Source organism: Oncorhynchus mykiss, chromosome 21, assembly GCF_057628025.1.
Source record: "Oncorhynchus mykiss isolate SJ-2025 chromosome 21, ASM5762802v1, whole genome shotgun sequence".
In the NCBI taxonomy this organism is placed as follows: domain Eukaryota; kingdom Metazoa; phylum Chordata; class Actinopteri; order Salmoniformes; family Salmonidae; genus Oncorhynchus; species Oncorhynchus mykiss.
The window spans coordinates 4,161,652-4,182,211 of record NC_143042.1 but is presented as its reverse complement, the minus strand read 5'-3'; the positions used below and the strand labels follow the sequence as shown (position 1 = coordinate 4,182,211).

Here is a 20,560-nt window from a genome sequence, read left to right as displayed (position 1 = left end):
GAGCAGCTGTGACTGGAGGAGCAGGGAGAAAGAGGTGCCTGAGAAACATGTTGAGAGTAGGATGGATAGGCAGAGAGGTGAGAGGCCTCTGAAAAGGGAAAAGAGCTAAAGGAAAGAAATACATTGATGTGTGTTAAATAAATATTATTTCAGATATCAGAAATTCGATTATAGAAGTTATTGGTAAATCCAGGCACATGATTCAGACAGAATGAAATCTATTAATATTATTAATTACTAAGACAAAGTATGTTATTTTTCCCTTTCTGCAAAGGGTTTGTGGGCGGGAAAACTATTTGATTAATATCCCTCTATTCGCGCTTCAATATCCGGCAAAGTTGAACGGTGACGGTCATTTCCACCTCCGACAGTTTCCGTGTGGCCACAATCAAGACAACCGCTGTAAACAAACTTTCAGTAACGGTTTAATTCCGGAAGAAATACATTTCATCAAAAAGATATGCATATCAAAACAGGTGAGTTTTGGGTACCGGTAGCTATTAGCACATTACTTTGTGACTTTCTAGTTTGCCAACGTTAGTAAAACGTTCTGAAATGAACACTCCCGGTACGGTGTGTTGGAGCCGGGGTGTTATGAAACTTATCTAACGTAATGCTAGCTAGCTAGCCAGGAAATGGTTTATTGTTCTAATGCATACTTGAAGACTAACGGTATGGCCGTATTATAGTACCTCCTGCTTAGTTATAAGTTACTATTTTAAATAAATTACGTTTCAGGTTAGCTGACGTTGGCTACTGTTAACGTTCCATACACGTTGCTTTTCTGTTTCTTAGCAGACTAGCTAGCTAGTTAGCAAGTGGTTGGTTGGCAAGGCAGTTCGATAAGGTTATAACGTTAGTTACGTAGCTTTTTGCTCATATGACATACAACTTGCATAACATGGTTGTAAAGTCATTTAAGTGTCATTATAAAATTTGCCACTGGATTTTTTTTTCTGGATTCAGCTTAATCGGTAGCTAGCTAGGCCAAACGTGGCGTGCATTCTAGCTCTGCGTAGCTATGTGGCTAGCTAACGTTAGCTAGCCATTTAACCTAAAGCCCCAACAAAACCTAACAAGTTAAGATGGGTACTCTGATAGTTAGCTAGTTCATAATTTCACCAATAAACCAGAACATAAATGTGTAGTTTAAACTGTTCCATTTAAAAAAATATATTTCTTAAATTATTAGGGGATTCTAACGATCTTCCTTTGCCTTATATCTAACTTTAGGTACATGGGAGGCCAACACAGTGTGCGAGTCTGACACCCTGTGTGATCCTGCTGGCCTTGTGTCCTCCACCAACCCAGAGGCTCACATTGGCAACCGCCGCCTATCACCTGGGTCTGGCAACTGTGGTGGAGGAGGTGGAGGCTGCCCAACTGGGGTTGACCAGCAGCCCTGCCAAGCTTCACCCCAGGCCCTCGAGGGCAACCTGAACGGACCCGCCCATGTACATGCCTTCACTTACCGTAGAGACAGAGATCGTAGAGGCCAGCACAAAGGCCGTGGCCCTCGCAGAGAGGGGCCCAGGGGGGCAGGGCGTGTAGCAGATAGGCCCCCGAAGCAGAGCCAGAAGGAGAGGTGGGTGGAGGACAGCCTGTCTCTACTCAAGCACCCACCTGCTTTTCCAGTGCAGGACAGCCCTGCCAAGCTGCAGCCAACCATCAGCTATGCCTCGAAAGTGAAGTCAGGGTCAGTGGGTGGAGTGCTGGAGGAGGAGGGCCGCCCAGCCATCGGTGTCCTGCTGCAGAACCAGTGGGGACTTAGTTTCATCAGTGAGGTCCTCCAAGCCACAGAGGGTTCAGTTCCCTCTCCTGCCCCCATAGCAGCACCTCAGCTCACATTTGGAGGTGAAACCGCAAACCCAACACAAGAGAGGCATCACACAGTCCAGGCCAGTGGTGAAATCCCAGTTCCTGTCACTACCTCAATCTCCATTGACCAGTACAGAGAAGAGGAAGCAAAGATCAATGGGAAGCTGCTTCTCACCTGTCACCATCTAAAGGAGGCTCTGCACTATCACACAATAGGTAAGGGCTGATGTGGTTAAGACCTCAATAATACATTAATGTATTATAAATGTTATTTTTCTGTGGCATCTGTCATGAAGTTGTATGGATCATATTATGAATCCTAACTATACCTTGTTCATTTTTAGAATGGAATGTCACCTGCAACAAACAGAAAGAAGGTGAGATGTTCATCAGGAAGGTCCATTATTAGAATTTGGACCGGATTCTCCATTCTCCACGCTGGGCATTAGAATCTCTGAAGCAGGGCTCATAATTTTAAAGGATTTTAAGATGTTTTCAGACCTCTAAAGTAGTCTAATGTCAAGAGAAAATCACATCCTACAACATCAGTGGTGTAAATTCAGTTTAGCTATATGCCTCCACCCCAAATTAATAGAAAATGCGGTCACCCAATAAAACCAGGAAATGAAACGGTGCTCATCTTTTCCATTCATTTGGAGTTGTGGCGTATAGCTGGATACACACAACCACTGTCGTGGGACATGGTTTCATCTTGACATTACTTTCGAGGTTGGGGAAAAAACGGACAAACGTTACTTAAATGAAATGGTCTCTTTAATGGTTCGATTTGTTAAACGTTGATATATTTTATTATCCCACCATAAAATGTAAAAACACCCAATAATACAAGACGGTTTAAATACAGATGGAACGATGAGACTGATATATAAATGTGAAGGATCCACTTGGACTATTGACTCATTTGTTCCAATTTGAAACAACGGGCTGTGGTCTCTTGGTTTAGTTATAAAAATCTTTGGTTTAAACGCGTAGAAGAATAAGTGCAGTGAAGAACAATCTCTGTCTTTGCGAGGGCACAGTCATTGAATTTCACATTGTCTCAATTCCAACTGATTCCCAGTTGCTCTTCGGGGGGGGGGGGGGGGGGTCATATTTTTTAAATCAATTGCCATCTCCATTTTTCTTAATGTTTATTTTTTAAGGAAGTTGTCTTGGCATCACTGGATGAATTTTGATGTTTCTCTGTCGAGACCTTCAGGTGAGGCTTGATATGATTTTAAGGAATCCCACCAGCGGAGTGTCGTCCGCATATTTAAAGAAGGCTGGGCCAGAGGCTTGGCAATTGTACGCAACCTTACAGGGCTCCCTTGTTAACCTTTCTAGATGAAGAGATGGCAGGGTTAAATCTCACCTGACTACAGTTTACCAGCTTCTCAATAAGTGGATGGTGTTGAAAGCGCTACTGAACACAATTTTCACTAGGCTAGTGAAAATTGTTTGTGGTTATTCAGCATGACCAGTAGGCCAATTGTATTGGTTCTGGGGGAGATCCTACTAGTGACATCATTTAAACTTGCTGTATCTTGTCTGCAAAAACATTTGTATCATGCACCCTAATGGTTTTAAAGAAGGATACAACTTGAGATTTTTTTTTATTTTTTTTTTTAAATCTAGTGTGTTTCCCTTTTCAGAAGTCCTTGCTGCAGCCCCCAAGGGCTAGATTGTATGAGAGGTTTGACAATGCTGCCTGTCACTAAATGCTGTCTTATTTTCTGTTTCAGATCCCAATAAGGTAGTTTGGTATAAGAACTCCCTGGACCAGCCAGCCTAGTGACGCATAGACCTGTCTGCCACAACACACACCCCCACACACACCCCCACACGCACTCAGGTCGATGTCTTTACACAAAGCCACACTGAGACACTTTGGACTAACTCCTTGATGAGATCCACAACTAGGGACTTTTCTAACGCCTTCAAAGGCCTGCCTTAATGAATTGGACCTGGAGTTCCTATCGGCTCAAAATGATTCGTTTTAATGTCGTGTTGAGCTGGTCTTTTTTTAACAATCTTAAGAGCTGTCATTTTATTGTGAGGAACTGCAGTTTTATCAGACATTTTCTGTTTTGTCCTCTGTTGTAAGGGATCCGTCAAGCACTTTCTAATCTGTTGTGACCAATCCTTGGTACGCCTACCCTACCAGGTGTTTGTTTATTTTCACAAATTTGAAAATGTGTTATACCTGCTTAATTTGACCGTATTTTACACGGGACAGATGTGTAATCATGTCTCCAGTTTACAGGGGTGCAGACAGCACAATAAGAACGCACCCTTCCCCTGTCTGATCCTAATGCTGTTTTATTTTGTACCCTGATTGGGTGAATGTTACTCATGAATCCATATGATTACTCATGATTACACTAGCTCAGTTTTATGATTTGAAATATATAAAAAATACACTGGAGGATAAGTGAACAGAATTGCATAATAAAATTGAATGAACTTGACCTGCCCCATGGTCTTACTGGTGATGCTCATACTTCATTGTTTTATCATTTTTACATATGATACATAACCAACAGCATTATTTGCTTTGTTAATACGGACAAGTTTAAAATGTATTTACCTTTTTTTAAAGTAAACTGAGGGCTTGACTATCCTTGTCGCTGAAGTTCAGCACGATTGAAATGTAAAGGTCGTTTCCAGTTTAGCCGACATGCAGTGTTTTACTGTGAATGCAGTGCTGCTAATGCAAGAACGTTGCCTTTCAATTTCTATGGCGCTGAACTACTGCGATACGGACTGAATAAAGCCCCAAAATAATTGATTGTGATCCTTGGATGACTTGATTGGATAAATGCTCAGTGGGTGGAGTTACAGGAGGGGGAGGGGAAATATTTTGGGTCTTGAGTTCCAAATTGACCTACCTTTCTGCCTGAACAGCTTTAAATATGTGGGGGAAAGGCATAGTGCCCTCACCTCTGCTGGTGCAATGCACTGGGCCAGGGACCATAAGATCACAGATTCTAATCTTGCTGATCCCCATCCTCGAAAAAGGTACATTTCAGCTTTCAGTGTAAAGCAAATTTGTATTTAATGTTAAGCCAATATTGCCACCTGTCAATGATTTTAGAAGGAATGATTTAAATGGTTTGATAATTCAGATGTTTACAGTTGTAAGAAATCTAGCTACATTACAACGCATCACTGACTATCTCCGTAGGTACTTGTCAAAAAATATATACTTGTACACTTGTCAAAAAATATGGGCGCAATCAGAATGTTGACACGATCAGGACACGTTAACACCAGGTATAAACGTGGCTATATTGTGGACTAGGGGCTGGATTAAATCCGTATCGCGGAAGATCTGCATTATATTGAAATTTAAAGGCATAGTTCCCGCGTTCGCGGAGACTTCATTCACGGTAAACGCTGCATATGTTGGCTCAATCAGACATGACTTATTTTAATGCGGATCTCCTGCGATACAGATTGAATCCAGCGCTAGAGAAAGACAAAAATATCAAAAGATAAAGGTGTTTTCTCCAAATACGGGAACATTGCCTTTACATTTCAATGGCGCAGATTTTCTGCAGTCCGGATTTAATCTAGGCCTAAAATACTAATGAGTGTGGCTAACAACTGTTGTGTTGAGGAGTTCAGAACAATAGAAGTGAGGCATAGAATATTTCTACATTCTTTCCCTCCATCATGACACAACACATACAATCCAGGTAAAGGGAAGGTGGGTGGGTGCAAGTTGCAGCCTGTTGGGTAGTGAGCTGTCAATCTCTCCAGGTCACCTCCACTTCATCTGTTCTGTACCTGCCAACAACAATGTTTCTCTTGTCACTGGATGACAGCACAATATGGTAGACCTGTTGTCAAAAAATATCCAGTTAACATCTCAATACACTTTCGTAAAATAGACAAGAACTTCCTGTAACATTTTAGCTAAAATTTGTTTGTAAAAGTAATCACTGTACAATAGAATGAAAGGGAATCATTGTACTGTACAATAGAATATGATCAAAGGGAATCACTGTACTGTACAATAGAATATAATGAAAGGGAATCGTTTGAGTTGCAGGTATAGTGGAATTACCTTTGAGTGATCCATGAGTCTGACAGCTCAGTTGTCTGACCGGATCGGAACATCTCCCAGCCAGCCTGTGCAATCATTGCTCCATTATCAATACAAAAGCTGTGACACAACGAAACAGAATATCACATTTTAATAACAGGATGCACAAAGTTAAAGTACATTGTGAAATTAGCATCAACATAAACCTGTTTACTTGTATTAGTTCATAAATAATAAAGGTAAGCATGGAATGTCTTAGATACACTTGTCAGATCCCTTGTATGAAAACATAGTATGTAGAACCTTACCTCTCATCTGTAGCAAAGAGCTTTGCACCCCTCTCCTTGCACATGACTCCCATCATCTCCTGCAGACGCAGATTACCTACAGAGCAAAACCGTCATCAGCATTCCTGAAGGGTTGTGTTTGAGTTGTGCCTGTCCATAATGAGATCAGACAGATTTACATGATATTACATCTTATCTGTTTTAATGAATTACATTGGAAAGCCCACAACCCCCACAATGAAGTACAATTGACTTACAGCCAACGCCTCCAACGATGAGCACTTCCTGGGAGCTGCAGTGAGCCATGGCCCTCTCTGTGATCTCCACCAGCATGGAAAACAGGGTCTCCTACAGGACACACAAGTAGTGAAGGATCATTACACAGTGGTGTGCTGTGACACCTCTCAGACTGTGAGTGATGCCACCATGTAGCTGCCATCATTCTGAAAGGGAAGGGTGTTGCCGTGCCGATGCAGGAAACAGGCTGACAACAATGCACTGGGGCAGTTTATTGCTTTTGTTCTGACCTGTAGGGAGAAGCACAGGTCTTCTGCTGTACACTGATTACATTTCAACATCTTCCCAGCTGCTTCCTGAAAGAAAAGGGACAAATATGAGCACATCAAACATGCCCCCCCCTTATTATAACCACAGTCCATCTAACAAATCACAAAAACCCTGTCTCTCCCCGACAATGCTATGCAACCCAATGCAATGCAACTCAATGCAGAACTTAATTCCCACTTAAAGGCTCTGCATCTTACCTCGATATAGGATAGAATCCCAGAGAATGACACGTCCATCCCCTTCACCGTGTATGGAAGCTCCACATACTGTGTACCTCTGACAAAACAAACACGAAATCAATAGTGTAAATATATACATATGAAAACATCTACTGCAATTCCAAAGAAAACACATGTACTCACTTCTTGGCCATCTGCTCAATGTTGTACCCAGGGCTGGGATCATTGGAAATCTGAGTACAAACCATTTTGATTCATGAGAATGGTAAAACAATTTATACAAGGTATAGTCAGAGTCCACAATAAATCTTAAAGAGGAGAAAAAAGGATGTTGCTATCTCGCTTTAAAAACAAGATGCATGAAAAGAGGAGCAAATTGAAAATGATATTCAGCAACTCTTGTAAGACGATGGAAGTGTACATGTTTCAGCATGTAGCCTTTATAGGAGCATTACTTAGTCAGGTTTGTTTCAGTTTAGTCCCCTGAAGAGCCATGCAGAACTCACCTTTATCACCCTGGCAAACCTGTCCAGGCAGTTGCCCACTGCAATGTCGATGGTCTCACCAAATATCCTGTAGCGCCGCTCAGAGTATGCAATCACCTTCATGAGGAAACATTGCATTAGAGCACAACTAAACCCAGAAACCTCAGTTGAGACAGGTATGAGTGCTAACTAAGGGGAAACCCTAAGAACTCTCAAGTTGTGCGGGACATCCCAAGTCTGTCTTAGTATATATGTATGGGTGACTGACCTGTGTGTTACCCCCACTGACATAGAGCACAGTGGGGTTATTGGCTTGAGTGATGAGGCGGCCCATCTCAATGTGGCCAATACAGTGGTTGACACCCAGGAGAGGCTTCCCCCACAGCTGGGCCACTGTGCGCGCCACCAGAGCCACTGTCACCAAGGGGGCACCCATCCCTGGTCCTGGGGTAAATAATATAATGTTGGTGAAAACTGAATGGTACTACAGGTCAGGAAAGGCCATTTCAGCTTTATAGGAATCAGTGACATAGGAGTTCCTGACCCTTTGTGTATGCCACGCAATCAACGTCAGCAGGCTTCAGCCCTGCCTCCTCCAGCGCCTCCTTCAGAACTGTTAGGATGACACTGCGGTGATGTCTGGCTGTCTCACTAGGCAGGAACCCTGTGATGGAGAGTTAGTCTGTTACTGCAACTACACACATGAGCATTAGGACAAACGCAAGCCTTCAGTTGTCATTTGAGTCTACTTTGAATTCAACCAACTTGCCTTGACCAGGGGGTGTAATGTAGGTGCGTCTGGGGTTTGAGAGTACTTCCCCATCCCTCACAATGCCCACACCAATCTTGTTGGCACTACCCTCAAATCCAATCACTACAGTCATGACAGCTAGAGAGTTTGAGGGAGATGGAGAATTATAATGAATAACATTTTTTTTTTTTATAAAATAAAAACTTGAGCACATTGAAAGAATGTCATAGTTTTATTGGTCTTGTGTGCATCTGAAAAAAATATGTTCAGAGTGCGAGGACATTGCTACAAATACCAGAAACAGTTGCATACATCAGTTCATACAAGAATAAACAGTGCAATGTCAACGACTAAAAAGTACAAGTGTTATTTTATTTATTCTTCAAAAGCAATAGGAAAAGTAGAACATAAGCACTAGAATATAGATACCAAAAACAGTGTCATGTTTGGTTAAAACTATTAGAAGCATGATTAGTTAGCTAAACACTCGGGTTGCACACCAGGTGGCGATCTAGATCTACAATCAATTATTCAGTTCAAATGCCAAAAACGAAGGCACATTAAGAGCCAATTTCACGTGTTTTAAATGAAAAACATTATAATTTCAGATGAGAAAGCAAAAGGTTGAATACGAACCTTCCGGTTGCTGAGTATTTCGGGTTTCAGACAGTACTCTAGGCAGTGAGGACCCATAACAAGAGGTCGTTTGATGATTTCCTTACAGAATTGTATCTTTCAATGTATTGTATTAACCAAAACAATTGGAAGCTAATTGTAGACATTTAATGTTTGACGTAAACAAATACATAACATGCATAAAAAGCGGATACCTGGTGCGTTCACGGATTCAGGGGAAAATCACATCAGGCATAATATAGGGCAGCCTACACCACATGCGTGTGTGTGTGACCATGTTCCTCAAACCCCACTGCTTTGTTTTGGAGGAGTGACTGTGTGACTGTGACACGTTTGAATCCTTTGTTGTGAAAACGCAAAGTAAGAATACTTTGGGTTCTCTCTAGTTCAATTCTTAATTTGCAAAGAAGTAGTAGTAGCAGTATTAGTTGCATTCATTTTCTGCCAGATTGCTCGTGCACATTGCCCATTTATTCAGACTCGATCTTCATTCGACATGGATTGAGCCATAGGCCGCACATAAAGTTATGTATATGTCCTAGCTAACTAGCTTATTATCAAATATTTGCCTGTTTTTGCAGTAGTTACAGAATTGTTAAATGGATATGTGATACTGTAAACATCTTTATCACATATCTGGCGTACAAACTAGTAGCTATTGTGGCAGTAGCTGATGAGCTAAGCGTCGCTATTGTATTTGCTAAAGTGGCTGCTATAAATTAAGCTAATGACTAGATCATCTGTTTTTCTTTTCCCAGCGGCGACGCGTGTGTACTCGTGTGTGCGTGTTGTGTGTCTTCGGGGCGTGTGTGGGATAAGAACGAGTGAAAGTATGTCGAAAAGAGCGAAGAAAAATGAGCAGGAGGCTGGAGATGGTGACCATGACAACGGCACAGGTGAGACAATTGATGTGTCCTGTTTTTTGCGTATCTTACACTTAACTTGCATTATGTCTGAAGCAGAACAGAATACAAACAAAAATACTGTTACACCAGTCTCATTACCCCTCCTGTTTTCTCTGTCACCTTACAGCTCCCGCTGCCAAGAAAGGAAAGAAGGTCAAGGAACCAGAGGCTCCCATTCTGTACAGTGACCCTCCTGATAAGATGAACAGCAAAGATGGTCGTGCTGCTAATATGAAGATCACCTCCTGGAATGTGGATGGGCTCAGAGCTTGGGTCAAGAAGAAGGGCCTTGATGTGAGTTTGGGAACCACAGAGTCCAAAGCTGCAATACGACTTGGCATTGAGCTATAAAACAAGCCCCTTACCAACAATGCTGTTTTAAAAGTATAAAGGCTAGGGTTAATAAATAAAAATAACAAGTAGTTAAAGAGCAGCAGTAAACAACAATAGCGAGACTATATACAGGGGTACTGGTACAGAGTCAATGTGCAGAGGCACCGGTTAGTTGAGCTATAGTGCATAGAATTGTTAACTACACGTGAAATAAGTCCACACACTAGTTATGCAATGCATGAGATTTAAACGTTGAGTGCGTATGAACTTCTGTTAAATACTATTGTCTGGTTCATTAATCTGCACAGTGGCTGCACCTTTTAAACACTGATAAATGGCAGTGCAATGTGAAGGAGCTGACTGGTTATTTTCCCCCTCTTGCCCAGTGGGTGCGTGACGAGGCCCCAGATGTGCTGTGCCTGCAGGAGACGAAGTGCGCTGAGAAGTCCCTTCCTGATGAAATCACCTCCATGCCTGAGTTCCCCCACAAGTACTGGGCTGGCTCTGATGAGAAGGAGGGCTATAGCGGGGTAGCTATGCTGTGCAAGACTGAGCCCCTCAAAGTTACCTATGGCATAGGTGAGTGAATGGCTGATCCTGGTTACTCTAGTTGGCTGTGAGTGTCTTATCTTTACCCATTGACTGTTCTCTCCAGGTGTCCTAGTTAACCTGCCTATCCCTAATCTGTCTGCAGGTAAAGAGGAGCATGATAAGGAGGGCCGTGTTATCACTGCTGAGTTCCCCACCTTCTTCCTGGTCACCGCCTACGTGCCCAACTCTGGCCGAGGCCTGGTGCGCCTGGACTATCGCAAGACCTGGGACGTGGAGTTCAAGGCCTACCTGAGCGACCTGGACAAGCGCAAGCCCCTGGTGCTGTGTGGCGATCTGAACGTGGCCCACGAGGAGATCGACCTGAAGAACTCCAAAGGCAATAAAAAAAACGCAGGCTTCACAGCAGAGGAGCGCGAGGGCTTCAATCAGCTGCTGGCTGCAGGCTTCACCGACAGCTTCCGCGAGCTGTACCCCGAGCAGGCCAATGCGTACACCTTCTGGACCTACATGATGAACTCTCGCTCTAAGAACGTAGGCTGGCGTCTGGACTACTTTGTGCTGTCCTCTGCTCTACTGCCAGGCCTTTGTGATAGCAAGATCCGCAACCAAGCTATGGGCAGTGACCACTGCCCCATCACTCTGCACATGGTTGTGTAGATCAGTCTGGCCAAAGTGCTGGATCAATTGTTTCCCAGTTCAATAGTTTTGGCAGTGTGGCCATGCATTGTTTTCTCATGTTAAATGTGACCTAGGTGGCGGACCTCAGATGAAGTCATGGCATTCCCAACTACTGAAACTAATCTGTATGCCGGTGTGCACACTCAACATGAGTGAAACATCAGAACCTGGAAACACGTTTCTACTGAAACTGGGATTCTCAAGAGTTTACGTAACCCTCAAATCTTAAATTGTATAAACTACCGTAGTCACAATTGTCCTGTCACCCATTTGAAGTGACTATTCAACACTGCTTTACTTTCCCACCCACACAATGCACTCCTAAGTGACATCTGGTAACATACGGCATAATCCCTGCAAGTCCTCTGAGGCAGTGTTCTTTAAACATGTGAAACTGATGTTGGTGCTCAATAACTGCTAGTCTGTCATTGAAACATTGCTCCTTTGAAGGGAATGTGAGTCCTATTTTGTTAATTAATATTATATATAATGGTAATGAAGTCATTACCATTGAGTGAATATTGATAAATTAAATCATGGTACAGATTTATTAGCATGCAAACATTCAGACCCAGATTGATGGCCAGTATTAAGATTGTCAAATGGTTCAACCTCTAGAGCTGATATGAGACCAATGTCAGTGGTATCTCACCCCTTACTGCCAATGTCCGGAGCAAAGTTTCTAAGACATGCCTGTTTTGTATTAAAAAAAATCCCAAACCATAGCTTGAGTTTATAGATGGTAAATATACCCATGCATCTAATAAAGTTTAGTTTTAAGTATGCTTGAGTTTCCTTTCTATTAGGTTAAGTTGAGGTTTTCATTACAAAAGACAGTAACAATTTTTGTATTGTTCATTGAAGTCTCTTCATTACTCATTTGAGCTACAACTCTATGAAAATACAATGTACTATACATATAAAATGCATTTTAGCAGACGGACACGAGGCACAAATCTTTTAGTACTTCTACATTGTGATAAACAACCAAAAACAACATTTTTTCCGGGATTAATTGCAGCCAGGGCTCTACAGATTAAATCCAGGCCAAAGTTGTGTCACGAGTGATTCAGCTCACAGAAGAGCTGTATGTGCCTTGATGAGTAACAATGACAGTAGTTCAGCTGAGGAAAGCTAGAAAGAATTCAAATGCATTTCATGAATCTATAGATTAGGAATTACCACTAATATACTGAACAAAAATATAAATGTGTAATCATGTGCTGAAATAAAAAATCCCAGGTATGTTTCATACTCACAAAAAGCTTATTTCTCTCAATTTTCATGCACAAAAATGTTTGTCTGTGTTAGGGAGCATTTCTACCTTGCCAAAATAGTACATCCACCTGACAGGTGTGACATATCAAGAAGCTGATTAAACAGCATGATCATTATTTAACTAGGCAAGTCAGTTAGGACCAAATTCTTATTTTACAATGATAGCCAAACTCCCTTAACCCAGAAGACGCTGGCCCAATTGTCCTCCACCTTATGGGACTCCCGATCACGGCCGGGTTGTGATACAGCCTGGGATCGAATCAGGGTCTGTAGTGACGCCTCTAGCACTGATATGCAATGCCTTAGACCGCTGTGCCACTCGGGAGCCCAAGGATCTGATGGGAGATCACAGGTGCACCTTGTGCTGGGGACCATAAAAGGCCACTTTAAAATGTGCAGTTTTGTCACAACACAATGCCACAGATGATGCGTCAAGTTTTGAGGGAACGTGCAATTGGTATGCTGACTGCAGGAATGCCCACCAGAGCTGTTGGCAGAGTTGTTGGCGGTCTCACAACCGCAGACCACGCCAGCCCAGGACCTCCACATCCAGCTTCTTCACCTGCGGGATCATTTGAGACCAGCCACCCAGACAGCTGATGAAATGGAGGAGTATTTCTGTCTGTAATAAAGCCCTTTTGAGAGGATAAACTCATTCTGACTGGCTGGTTCTGGCTCCCCAGTGGGTGGTCCTAAGCCCTCCCAGGCCCACCCATGGCTGCACCCCTGCCCAGTCATGTGAAATCCATAGATTAGGGCCTAATGAATTTATTTCAATTGAATGATTTCCTTATATGAACTGTAACTCAGTAAAATCTTTGAATTTGTTGCATTTTGAATTTATATTATTATTCCGTATTTATATTTTAACACTGCTGGTTGTCTGCAGTCGACAGCTAACTCACCATGGCATTCTACCAAATCATTTGACTGAAATCTGGACAGAGACACAATCATGCCTCAGTAAATCTTGGTGGCATGAGTCTGCTGGTGCATCTTGAGGTGATATGACTGTTTGAATCCTTTGCCACACTCTGAACACAGGTAGGGTTTCTCTCCTGTGTGGGTTCTCAGGTGTCTCTTCAGACGGTTGGCGCTGAGAAAGCTCTTGTCACAATGGGTGCAGGAGTAAGGCCGTACCCCTGTGTGGTAGCGCAGGTGAATGGTCAGGTAGCAGGACTGGGTGAACTGCTTCCCGCAGTGGGAGCACTGGAACGGCTTGTGGCCCGTGTGGAAGCGCTCATGCTTTAGAAGCTCCGCATGGGAGAAAAACCCTTTGCCACAATCGGAGCACAGGAACGGTCTCTCCCCCGAGTGGGTTAGCTCGTGCCTGGTCAGTGTGGCCTTGTACACAAAGGTCTTGTCGCACTGCGAGCAGCTGAACACGTTCTCCCTGGTGTGGCAGCGTTCGTGTTTCTTCATGTTCCTCTCTCTCTTGAAGCTCTTCCCACAGAATGAGCACATGAAAGGCATTTCTTCAGAGTGGATCTTCATGTGACTTACCAGCCCTCCCTTGTAGAGGAAACCCTTTCCACACTGCTTGCACTGGTGTGGCCTCTCTTTCAGGTGGGTGCGCTGGTGTGCGGTCAGAGCAGCCTTGTAGGCAAAGTTCTTGCCACAGCTGCAGACATGCAACCTCTCCTCTTGGTGTGTGAGCAGGTGCCTGTTAAGGTACGTACTACTGCTGAATCCCAAGTCACACCTTGGGCATTTGTAAGAGAGCTCAGCCTCGGTGGCGTTCTCCGTGTGAGTCCGGAGGTGTCTGACCAGCGCAGACTTCCAGGAGAACCGCCGGTCGCATTCCGAACACCGATACACACCGTTCTCCATGTGGTTCTTCTTGTGCTCTGTGTACGCTGACAAGGACTTGAAGTTCTGCCCACAGATCAGACAGTCATGCTTGCGCCCATCCTTGTGTGTCTGTCCGTGCCTCTCCAGTGACTGCTTGAAGGAGAAGCGGCGTCCGCACTGAGGGCACACGTATGGGCGCTCGCCGGTGTGGACGCGCCGATGGTATTTCAGTAAGGACTGAAACTTGTAGCTGCTGTTACAGTCTGGGCAATCATAGTGTCCCGCTTGGCCTGTTTGGTGCGGAGCAGACGGAGCGTCTTCCTGCGCTTCCCCCGAGTGGTTCGTCTCAATGTGCTGCTGGACGGACGCCTCGTCTGAGTTGATGAATGGACACCACCCTGAAGGACCAACAAAGTATAAGTGAAAACCTGATGGATTCAATAAGGGCAGGATACAAACAATTGTTTAAGCAATGTATGTAGGTAACCACTCAACAGACCAAACAATTACACACTTATGCAAAACTAATAAGGTAATACAAGCACCTGTATCTCCTTCCTTTGTTGAGACCACTGGTGAGCCATAGGAGTGTTCCTCACTGTTGAAGATAAACAGGTAGAGGGCAATTCCAAGGTAACAGAGTGACACAGACTCAGATTTTTCACTTTAAAATGTATGTCAAACAAACACCAATGATTGCGAAGTTAAACAAACCATACAACTATGCACAAGGACAACATTGAACAATTTCCACAGAGAATTGTACAAGGATACATTTACTTGAAAAACAGTAGTTTGGTAACAGAATGACAGTTTGTGCTGTCTGTTAATAAACTAAATGTTTTGTTTGGCATACATTTTAAAGTAAAAACATCGGAGTCTCAGTGTCACTCTGTCACCGTGGAATTGCCCGCCTAGACCATTAAAGCCATGAGATGACAGTTGAGTTCACTTAAAATACCAAACTTGTTATTTAACCTTAAAATGTCTGCGTCGATCTACTTTACCTCTTAAAATGCAATGGTGTGAAACCCTGGGGGTTCCTCAAGCTTCCATCCGTCCTCTTTGGGGTGGCAACCTTTCCCTTGAGCTTCTGCAGGTTCACCATCTGCACCTTCAAGGTCGGTTTTGTTTTCCTACCACTGGTACGGACCGTGACAAGTGTTACAACCTTGTCCAGAAGTCCAGGCACCAACACTGCAGGCTCAGATGAAGTGGACTGACCCGCTCCTTCCTGTGGATTGTGACAGGATTTCCCTCCATCCTCCAACACCGGGTCTGTTTCAGGGGGTTCGATAGCCACCTCTCCTACAATCTCTTTAATCCCTATATCCTCTTTCTCAGACTTCAGGCTTTTTGTAAGTTCCTGCGTTTTGACCTCAGTGCCCTCTGTGTGAGCCTTCAGGTGTCTCACCATGGCCGACGCCCAGTTGAACTTCCTGTGGCACTGTGAGCACTGGTAAGCGCCTTGCTCCATATGGCTCTTCTTGTGCTCTGTGCGGGCTGACAAGGACTGAAAGGTCTCCCCACAGATTAAACAGTCGTAAACGCGCCCATCCTTATGTGTCTGTTTGTGCCTGTCCAGAGACTGCCTGAAGGAGAAACACCGTCCACACAGATGGCACACATACGGGCGCTCTCCTGTATGGATGACCTGATGAGCTATTAGTGCAGAGGCAAACTTGAAGCTCTTCTCACAGACAGAGCAGATGTGGGGCCCAGAGGATGTTTGGTGATGGGAGGATGCTGGGTCATTCTCAGCTTCTTCTAGATGTGAGTTGCTCTCCAAGTCCCCCTCTTCATGGTCCTCCATCACTTTCTCCTCTTCCTCCACTTCTTCAGCGGGCGTTTCTTTAGGCTCTTCTTCCTTGTCCTCCATGGTCTGTCCTTCGTCATCGTTCCCATCCTCCACCTCCTCCTGACTCAAACCTAATTCAACCTCTTCATAATCAGTCAGAGTTACAATTTCCACATCGAAGTCATCCACAAACTCCTCCAAGGGATCTGACTGGTTGTCACAGGTAGTCTGCTCAGTGCTGATCATGGTTCTACTGTGTGGCGGGATGGAGAGAGAGGACAGGATGCAGTCGCCCATGGCGCAGGGGGGTACTGTTCAAAGAGAGGATGCTACAATTAAAGTCAATCCATTTGGATGAATGCCATGTTCAGTTTTAAAACTGCACGGATACATTTGCTACGTGTCACCCACCATGTTGCTCCAAATGTCCAAGACGTTTATGGTGCTGGAGAAGACTCTTCAGATCTGCTGGATGAGATATAACATGGGCACAATCATCCAAGACTGAGGGGGCAGTACCGAGCCATGCCATTGTCTGGGGGATAGATCAAATAATAGATATCTACTGAATATTCCACTTCACATGGTTCCTTGCACAGTTTAATTAATCTGGTACAGCACAATGATTATTAAACAGTAGGTGTGAATAGAAGGTATTCTTTCCCTCACCTGTGCGAGGTCAGGGGTCGGTAACAGTTGAACCAATCTGGACAGGAACTCCCACAGTAGAGTCTGCAGCTCGATGTCATATTGTGGTCCATACTCCACTGGGAATATCTCCTGAGGGACACAGATGAGGAAGAAAACCCCTCCACATTGTTTAATATACAGGTAAATGCAATGCAAAACACTTTACTTCATTGACCTGTAAATCCAATGCAAGAGGACATGTGTTCTGTGAAGTCTCACTGTGAAAAAATGCTCTCTCTCATCAGGGTCTTTAAGCAGGGTCTGGACCAGCTCCAGAAAATGAGTCTCTGACGACTCCACCTCTGTGTCACTTACCTGTAGGATACATCAAACAAGGACACATTTGTCCAACATACAGTGTATCTATAGCAGTGCATTTCACTCCAGTCTACTCCTCCAGGAAGAAGGTATTCATTGACGATCAACTTACATCATTACTGAAGTGGGTAAGTGGTTGAATCATGTACAGCTGGGTTAAGATGACCTGAGGTTCTACAGGATGCTCACTGCGACACAACTCCAGAATGTGCTGCAATAACACATACCCCATGCACCGTTATTCATTAGTTATATAGTTATAGTAGGTCAGACTGTTACCATGGTCACCCCATGGCTTTTCAGTCTGAAAAAGTCACCCTAAAAAATATGCAGTAGTCTCTACAAGCCAGAATGTTGAATAAAATGACATTTACACTCAATTTACCGGTTGTCCGTGCTGTTGTCCTTTTGGCAGTAGAAAATAAAGATAATATTTCCACGGTTTGTATTGTCTATCTCCTGACGCATTGCACATGATGCACAATATGCAAACAATAGCCGAACGTAACCAAACGTTGTCGACCGAAGCATGTCCACTTCGCAATCAGCTGGAAGCGCATGTGATATACTACAAATGAAAAGTTGTCATCGTTTGGTCACGCTTGGCCATTGTTTAGATATTGTGCACGTGTTTACGTCCCATGCATCAGTATTGAAAACGTATACGGAGAACTGAAAGTCGGGCTAATAACACCTCCCTGTGGATATTTTCTCACCGATGACCTCCGACATAAGGATAGAAATCAGCAGACAACAGGTAGTTTGTCTAAATGAAGTTTATTCAACATTCTGACTTGTAAAAGGACTGTTTTGAAATGATTGTGCCTACACGAAACTACATCTTCCACTCTCGGATTCTAAAAGGACTGTTTTGAAATGAGTGTGCCTACACGAAACTACATCTTCCACTCTCGGATTCTAAAAGGACTGTTTTGAAATGAGTGTGCCTACACGAAACTACATCTTCCACTCTCGGACTCTAAAAGGACTGTTTTGAAATGAGTGTGCCTACACGAAACTACATCTTCCACTCTCGGACTCTAAAAGGACTGTTTTGAAATGAGTGTGTCTACACGAAACTACATCTTCCACTCTCGGACTCTAAAAGGACTGTTTTGAAACGAGTGTGTCTACACGAAACTACATCTTCCACTCTCGGATTCTCAAAGTTATACATAAGGGCTCTATCTATGCCTCTACACTCACTCATTAGGGTTGTAACACTCACCCTTGCTCGCAATCCCAAAATAAGTTGGGCCCTGTGCCTATAGATCAGCAACTCAGGGACCATCTCTGTCACCAGGGAGACAAACTCTGCCAGCATTGCATAATTCATGGCATCTCGCTGTTGCACCACCTGCCATATGGACGCGGACATAAGCTGAATGGGTGGAACCAAGAGGCAGAGGGAGAGGAGAGGGAGACCTAAAACAGCATGGGAAAATGAATAATAAGGGTGCAATCAGAACGTCAAACGCATACACTGTATATACAAAAGTATGTGGACACCCCTTCAAATTAGTGGATTTGGGTATTTCAGCTAAACCAGTTGCTGACTGATGTATAAAATCTAGCACAAAGCCATGCAATCTTCATAGACAAACATTTTCAGTAGAATAGCCTTACTGAAGAGCTCAGTGACTTTCAACGTGGCACCGTCATAGGATGGCAACATTCCAACAAGTCAGTTCGTCAAATTTCTGCCCTGCTAGAGCTGCCCCAGTCAACTGTAAGTGTTGTTAATGTGAAGTGGAAACTCTAGGAGCAACAACAGCTCAGCTGCAAAGTGGTAGGCCACACAAGCTCACAGAACGAGACCGTTGAGTGCTGAAGCGCGTAGCTCATACAATTTGTCGGTCCTCGGTTGCAACACTCAATAGAGTTCCAAACTGCCTCTGGAAGCAATGTCAGCACAAGAGCTGTTTGTCGGGAGCTTCGTGAAATGGGTTTCCATGGCCGAGCAGCCACACACAAGCCTAAGGTGCAATGCCAAGCTTCAGCTGGAGTGGTGTAACGCTTGCCGCCATTGGACTCTGGAGCGTTCTCTGGAATGATGAATCACGCGTCACCATCTGGTAGTCCAACGACGAATCTGGGTTTGGCGGAGTCCAGGAGAACACTACCTGTACGAATGCATAGTGCCAACTATAAAGTTTGGTGGAGGAGGAATAATGATCTGGGGTTGTTTTTCCATGCTAGACCCCTTAGTTCCAGTGAAGGGACATCTTAACACTACAGCATACAATGACATTCTAGACGATTCTGTCCTTTCAACTTTGTGGCAAAAATTTGGGGAAGGACCTTTCCTGTTTCAGCATGACAATGCCCCCGTGCACATAGCGAGATCCATAGAGAAATGGTTTGTCGAGATCGGTCTGTAAAGAACTTGACTAGCCTGCCCTGAGCCCTGACCTCAACGAACACCTCTGGGATGAATTGGAACGCCGACTGTGAGCCAGGCCTAATCGCCCAACATCAGTGCCCAACCTCACTAATGCTCATGTGGCCGAATGGAAGCCAGTCCCCGCAGCAATTTTCCAACATCTAGTGGAAAGCCTTCACAGGATGTCTAGTGGAGGCTGTTGTTATAGCAGCAAAAGGGCGACCAACCCCATATTAATGCCCATGACTTTTCAATTTTCGAGGAGCAGGTGTCCACAAACTTTGTCATGTGTTGTACCTTCATTGGCTTGGAAAGAGTATTTCAAAAGAACATTGTAAACAATTTTAAAATCAATCTGCAACATAGCTAGTGCATTATCTGAAATGGTTAAATAACGTTTCACAACAGTCTTGTGTAATTGAATGTAGCTTATGCATCTTAATTATGGGTACTGGGGCATATTCAGTGGAGCAAATGTTCATAATTGTTGTAGAAATACGTGAGTACTGCTTGTGTCCTGTGGATTTCATTTTTGACTGCAAACAGGCTGTGAACATGGTGTCTTGCCGAACATACCCCAAAATAACTCAAGTAGCAAATAGTATATGCAGCGGCTGGCATATTTGCATGGTCATTTATTAGATACAGCCTACCTGCATTGTCCGCTGCCGAAAATTCCGAGTCCATTTTGTCGCGTGGGCCAAATGCTGACTGTTGTTACAAAAGTTAGATGGAGGATCCCGTTAGACGACGGGATTTAATGCATCGGTTCCTTCCTGAACGCTACAGATTGTAGCAAATAATGTTGTGAACACTACGTTTGCTTTGCCTACGAATGTTTTACTAATAGTAAACCAGTTAATAACATGCTTGTAGCCACGAACGACAAGCAATCCGGAAGTGATCCTGGAATTACTGCGCGTCACAAAGGACCTGTCATCGGAAATGCATCGGATAGTTCACCTAGGAATGATTTAACCGGCATCCAACAGATCTTCTGCACAAAGCTACCCAAAGTTTTCACGACATGGGCCTAACCTGTACCCCCCGCCCAATTGATTTC

At 43.9% G+C, this 20,560-nt stretch overlaps 4 protein-coding genes across 7 annotated transcripts; 2 read left to right on the top strand and 2 right to left on the bottom strand.

Moving 5' to 3' along the window:
• On the top strand, positions 1-4,286 carry LOC149972953 (uncharacterized). 2 transcript variants are annotated; one of them, XM_090213516.1, is made up of 4 exons: positions 1-476; positions 1,234-2,034; positions 2,163-2,195; positions 3,561-4,286. In XM_090213516.1, exons 1-4 carry the CDS (start codon positions 461-463, stop codon positions 3,608-3,610), a joined length of 900 nt encoding a protein of 299 aa, XP_090069642.1. In that variant the 5' UTR covers positions 1-460; the 3' UTR covers positions 3,611-4,286. The 2 variants fall into 2 exon arrangements, with proteins under 2 accessions (XP_090069642.1, XP_090069641.1); XM_090213515.1 differs by lacking the exon at positions 1-476 and adding an exon at positions 560-672.
• Positions 4,287-4,848: 562 nt separating this feature from the next.
• LOC110490645 (tRNA N6-adenosine threonylcarbamoyltransferase) lies at positions 4,849-9,068 on the bottom strand. 2 transcript variants are annotated; one of them, XM_090213514.1, is made up of 12 exons: positions 8,772-9,068; positions 8,154-8,273; positions 7,929-8,048; positions 7,653-7,828; positions 7,406-7,501; positions 7,083-7,132; positions 6,918-6,996; positions 6,681-6,746; positions 6,411-6,501; positions 6,175-6,250; positions 5,888-5,986; positions 4,849-5,660 (listed from the first exon to the last, which is right to left on the bottom strand). In XM_090213514.1, exons 2-12 carry the CDS (start codon positions 8,266-8,268, stop codon positions 5,582-5,584), a joined length of 1,047 nt encoding a protein of 348 aa, XP_090069640.1. In that variant the 5' UTR covers positions 8,269-8,273; positions 8,772-9,068; the 3' UTR covers positions 4,849-5,581. The 2 variants fall into 2 exon arrangements, with proteins under 2 accessions (XP_090069640.1, XP_036801080.2); XM_036945185.2 differs by having other exon boundaries at positions 4,849-5,607.
• Positions 9,005-12,022, top strand: LOC110490651 (DNA repair nuclease APEX1). Its single transcript, XM_036945186.2, has 5 exons — positions 9,005-9,131; positions 9,530-9,667; positions 9,804-9,970; positions 10,396-10,588; positions 10,704-12,022. Exons 2-5 carry the CDS (start codon positions 9,604-9,606, stop codon positions 11,216-11,218), a joined length of 939 nt encoding a protein of 312 aa, XP_036801081.1. The 5' UTR covers positions 9,005-9,131; positions 9,530-9,603; the 3' UTR covers positions 11,219-12,022.
• Positions 12,023-12,082: 60 nt separating this feature from the next.
• Positions 12,083-20,546, bottom strand: LOC149972952 (uncharacterized). Of its 2 annotated transcripts, XM_090213511.1 has the most exons (9): positions 20,151-20,546; positions 18,343-18,539; positions 17,227-17,325; positions 17,016-17,111; positions 16,776-16,886; positions 16,518-16,641; positions 15,316-16,417; positions 14,854-14,906; positions 12,083-14,706 (listed from the first exon to the last, which is right to left on the bottom strand). In XM_090213511.1, exons 1-9 carry the CDS (start codon positions 20,182-20,184, stop codon positions 13,478-13,480), a joined length of 3,045 nt encoding a protein of 1,014 aa, XP_090069637.1. In that variant the 5' UTR covers positions 20,185-20,546; the 3' UTR covers positions 12,083-13,477. The 2 variants fall into 2 exon arrangements, with proteins under 2 accessions (XP_090069637.1, XP_090069638.1); XM_090213512.1 differs by lacking the exons at positions 17,016-17,111; positions 17,227-17,325; positions 18,343-18,539; positions 20,151-20,546 and having other exon boundaries at positions 16,518-16,571; positions 16,776-16,794.
• Positions 20,547-20,560: the final 14 nt, after the last annotated feature.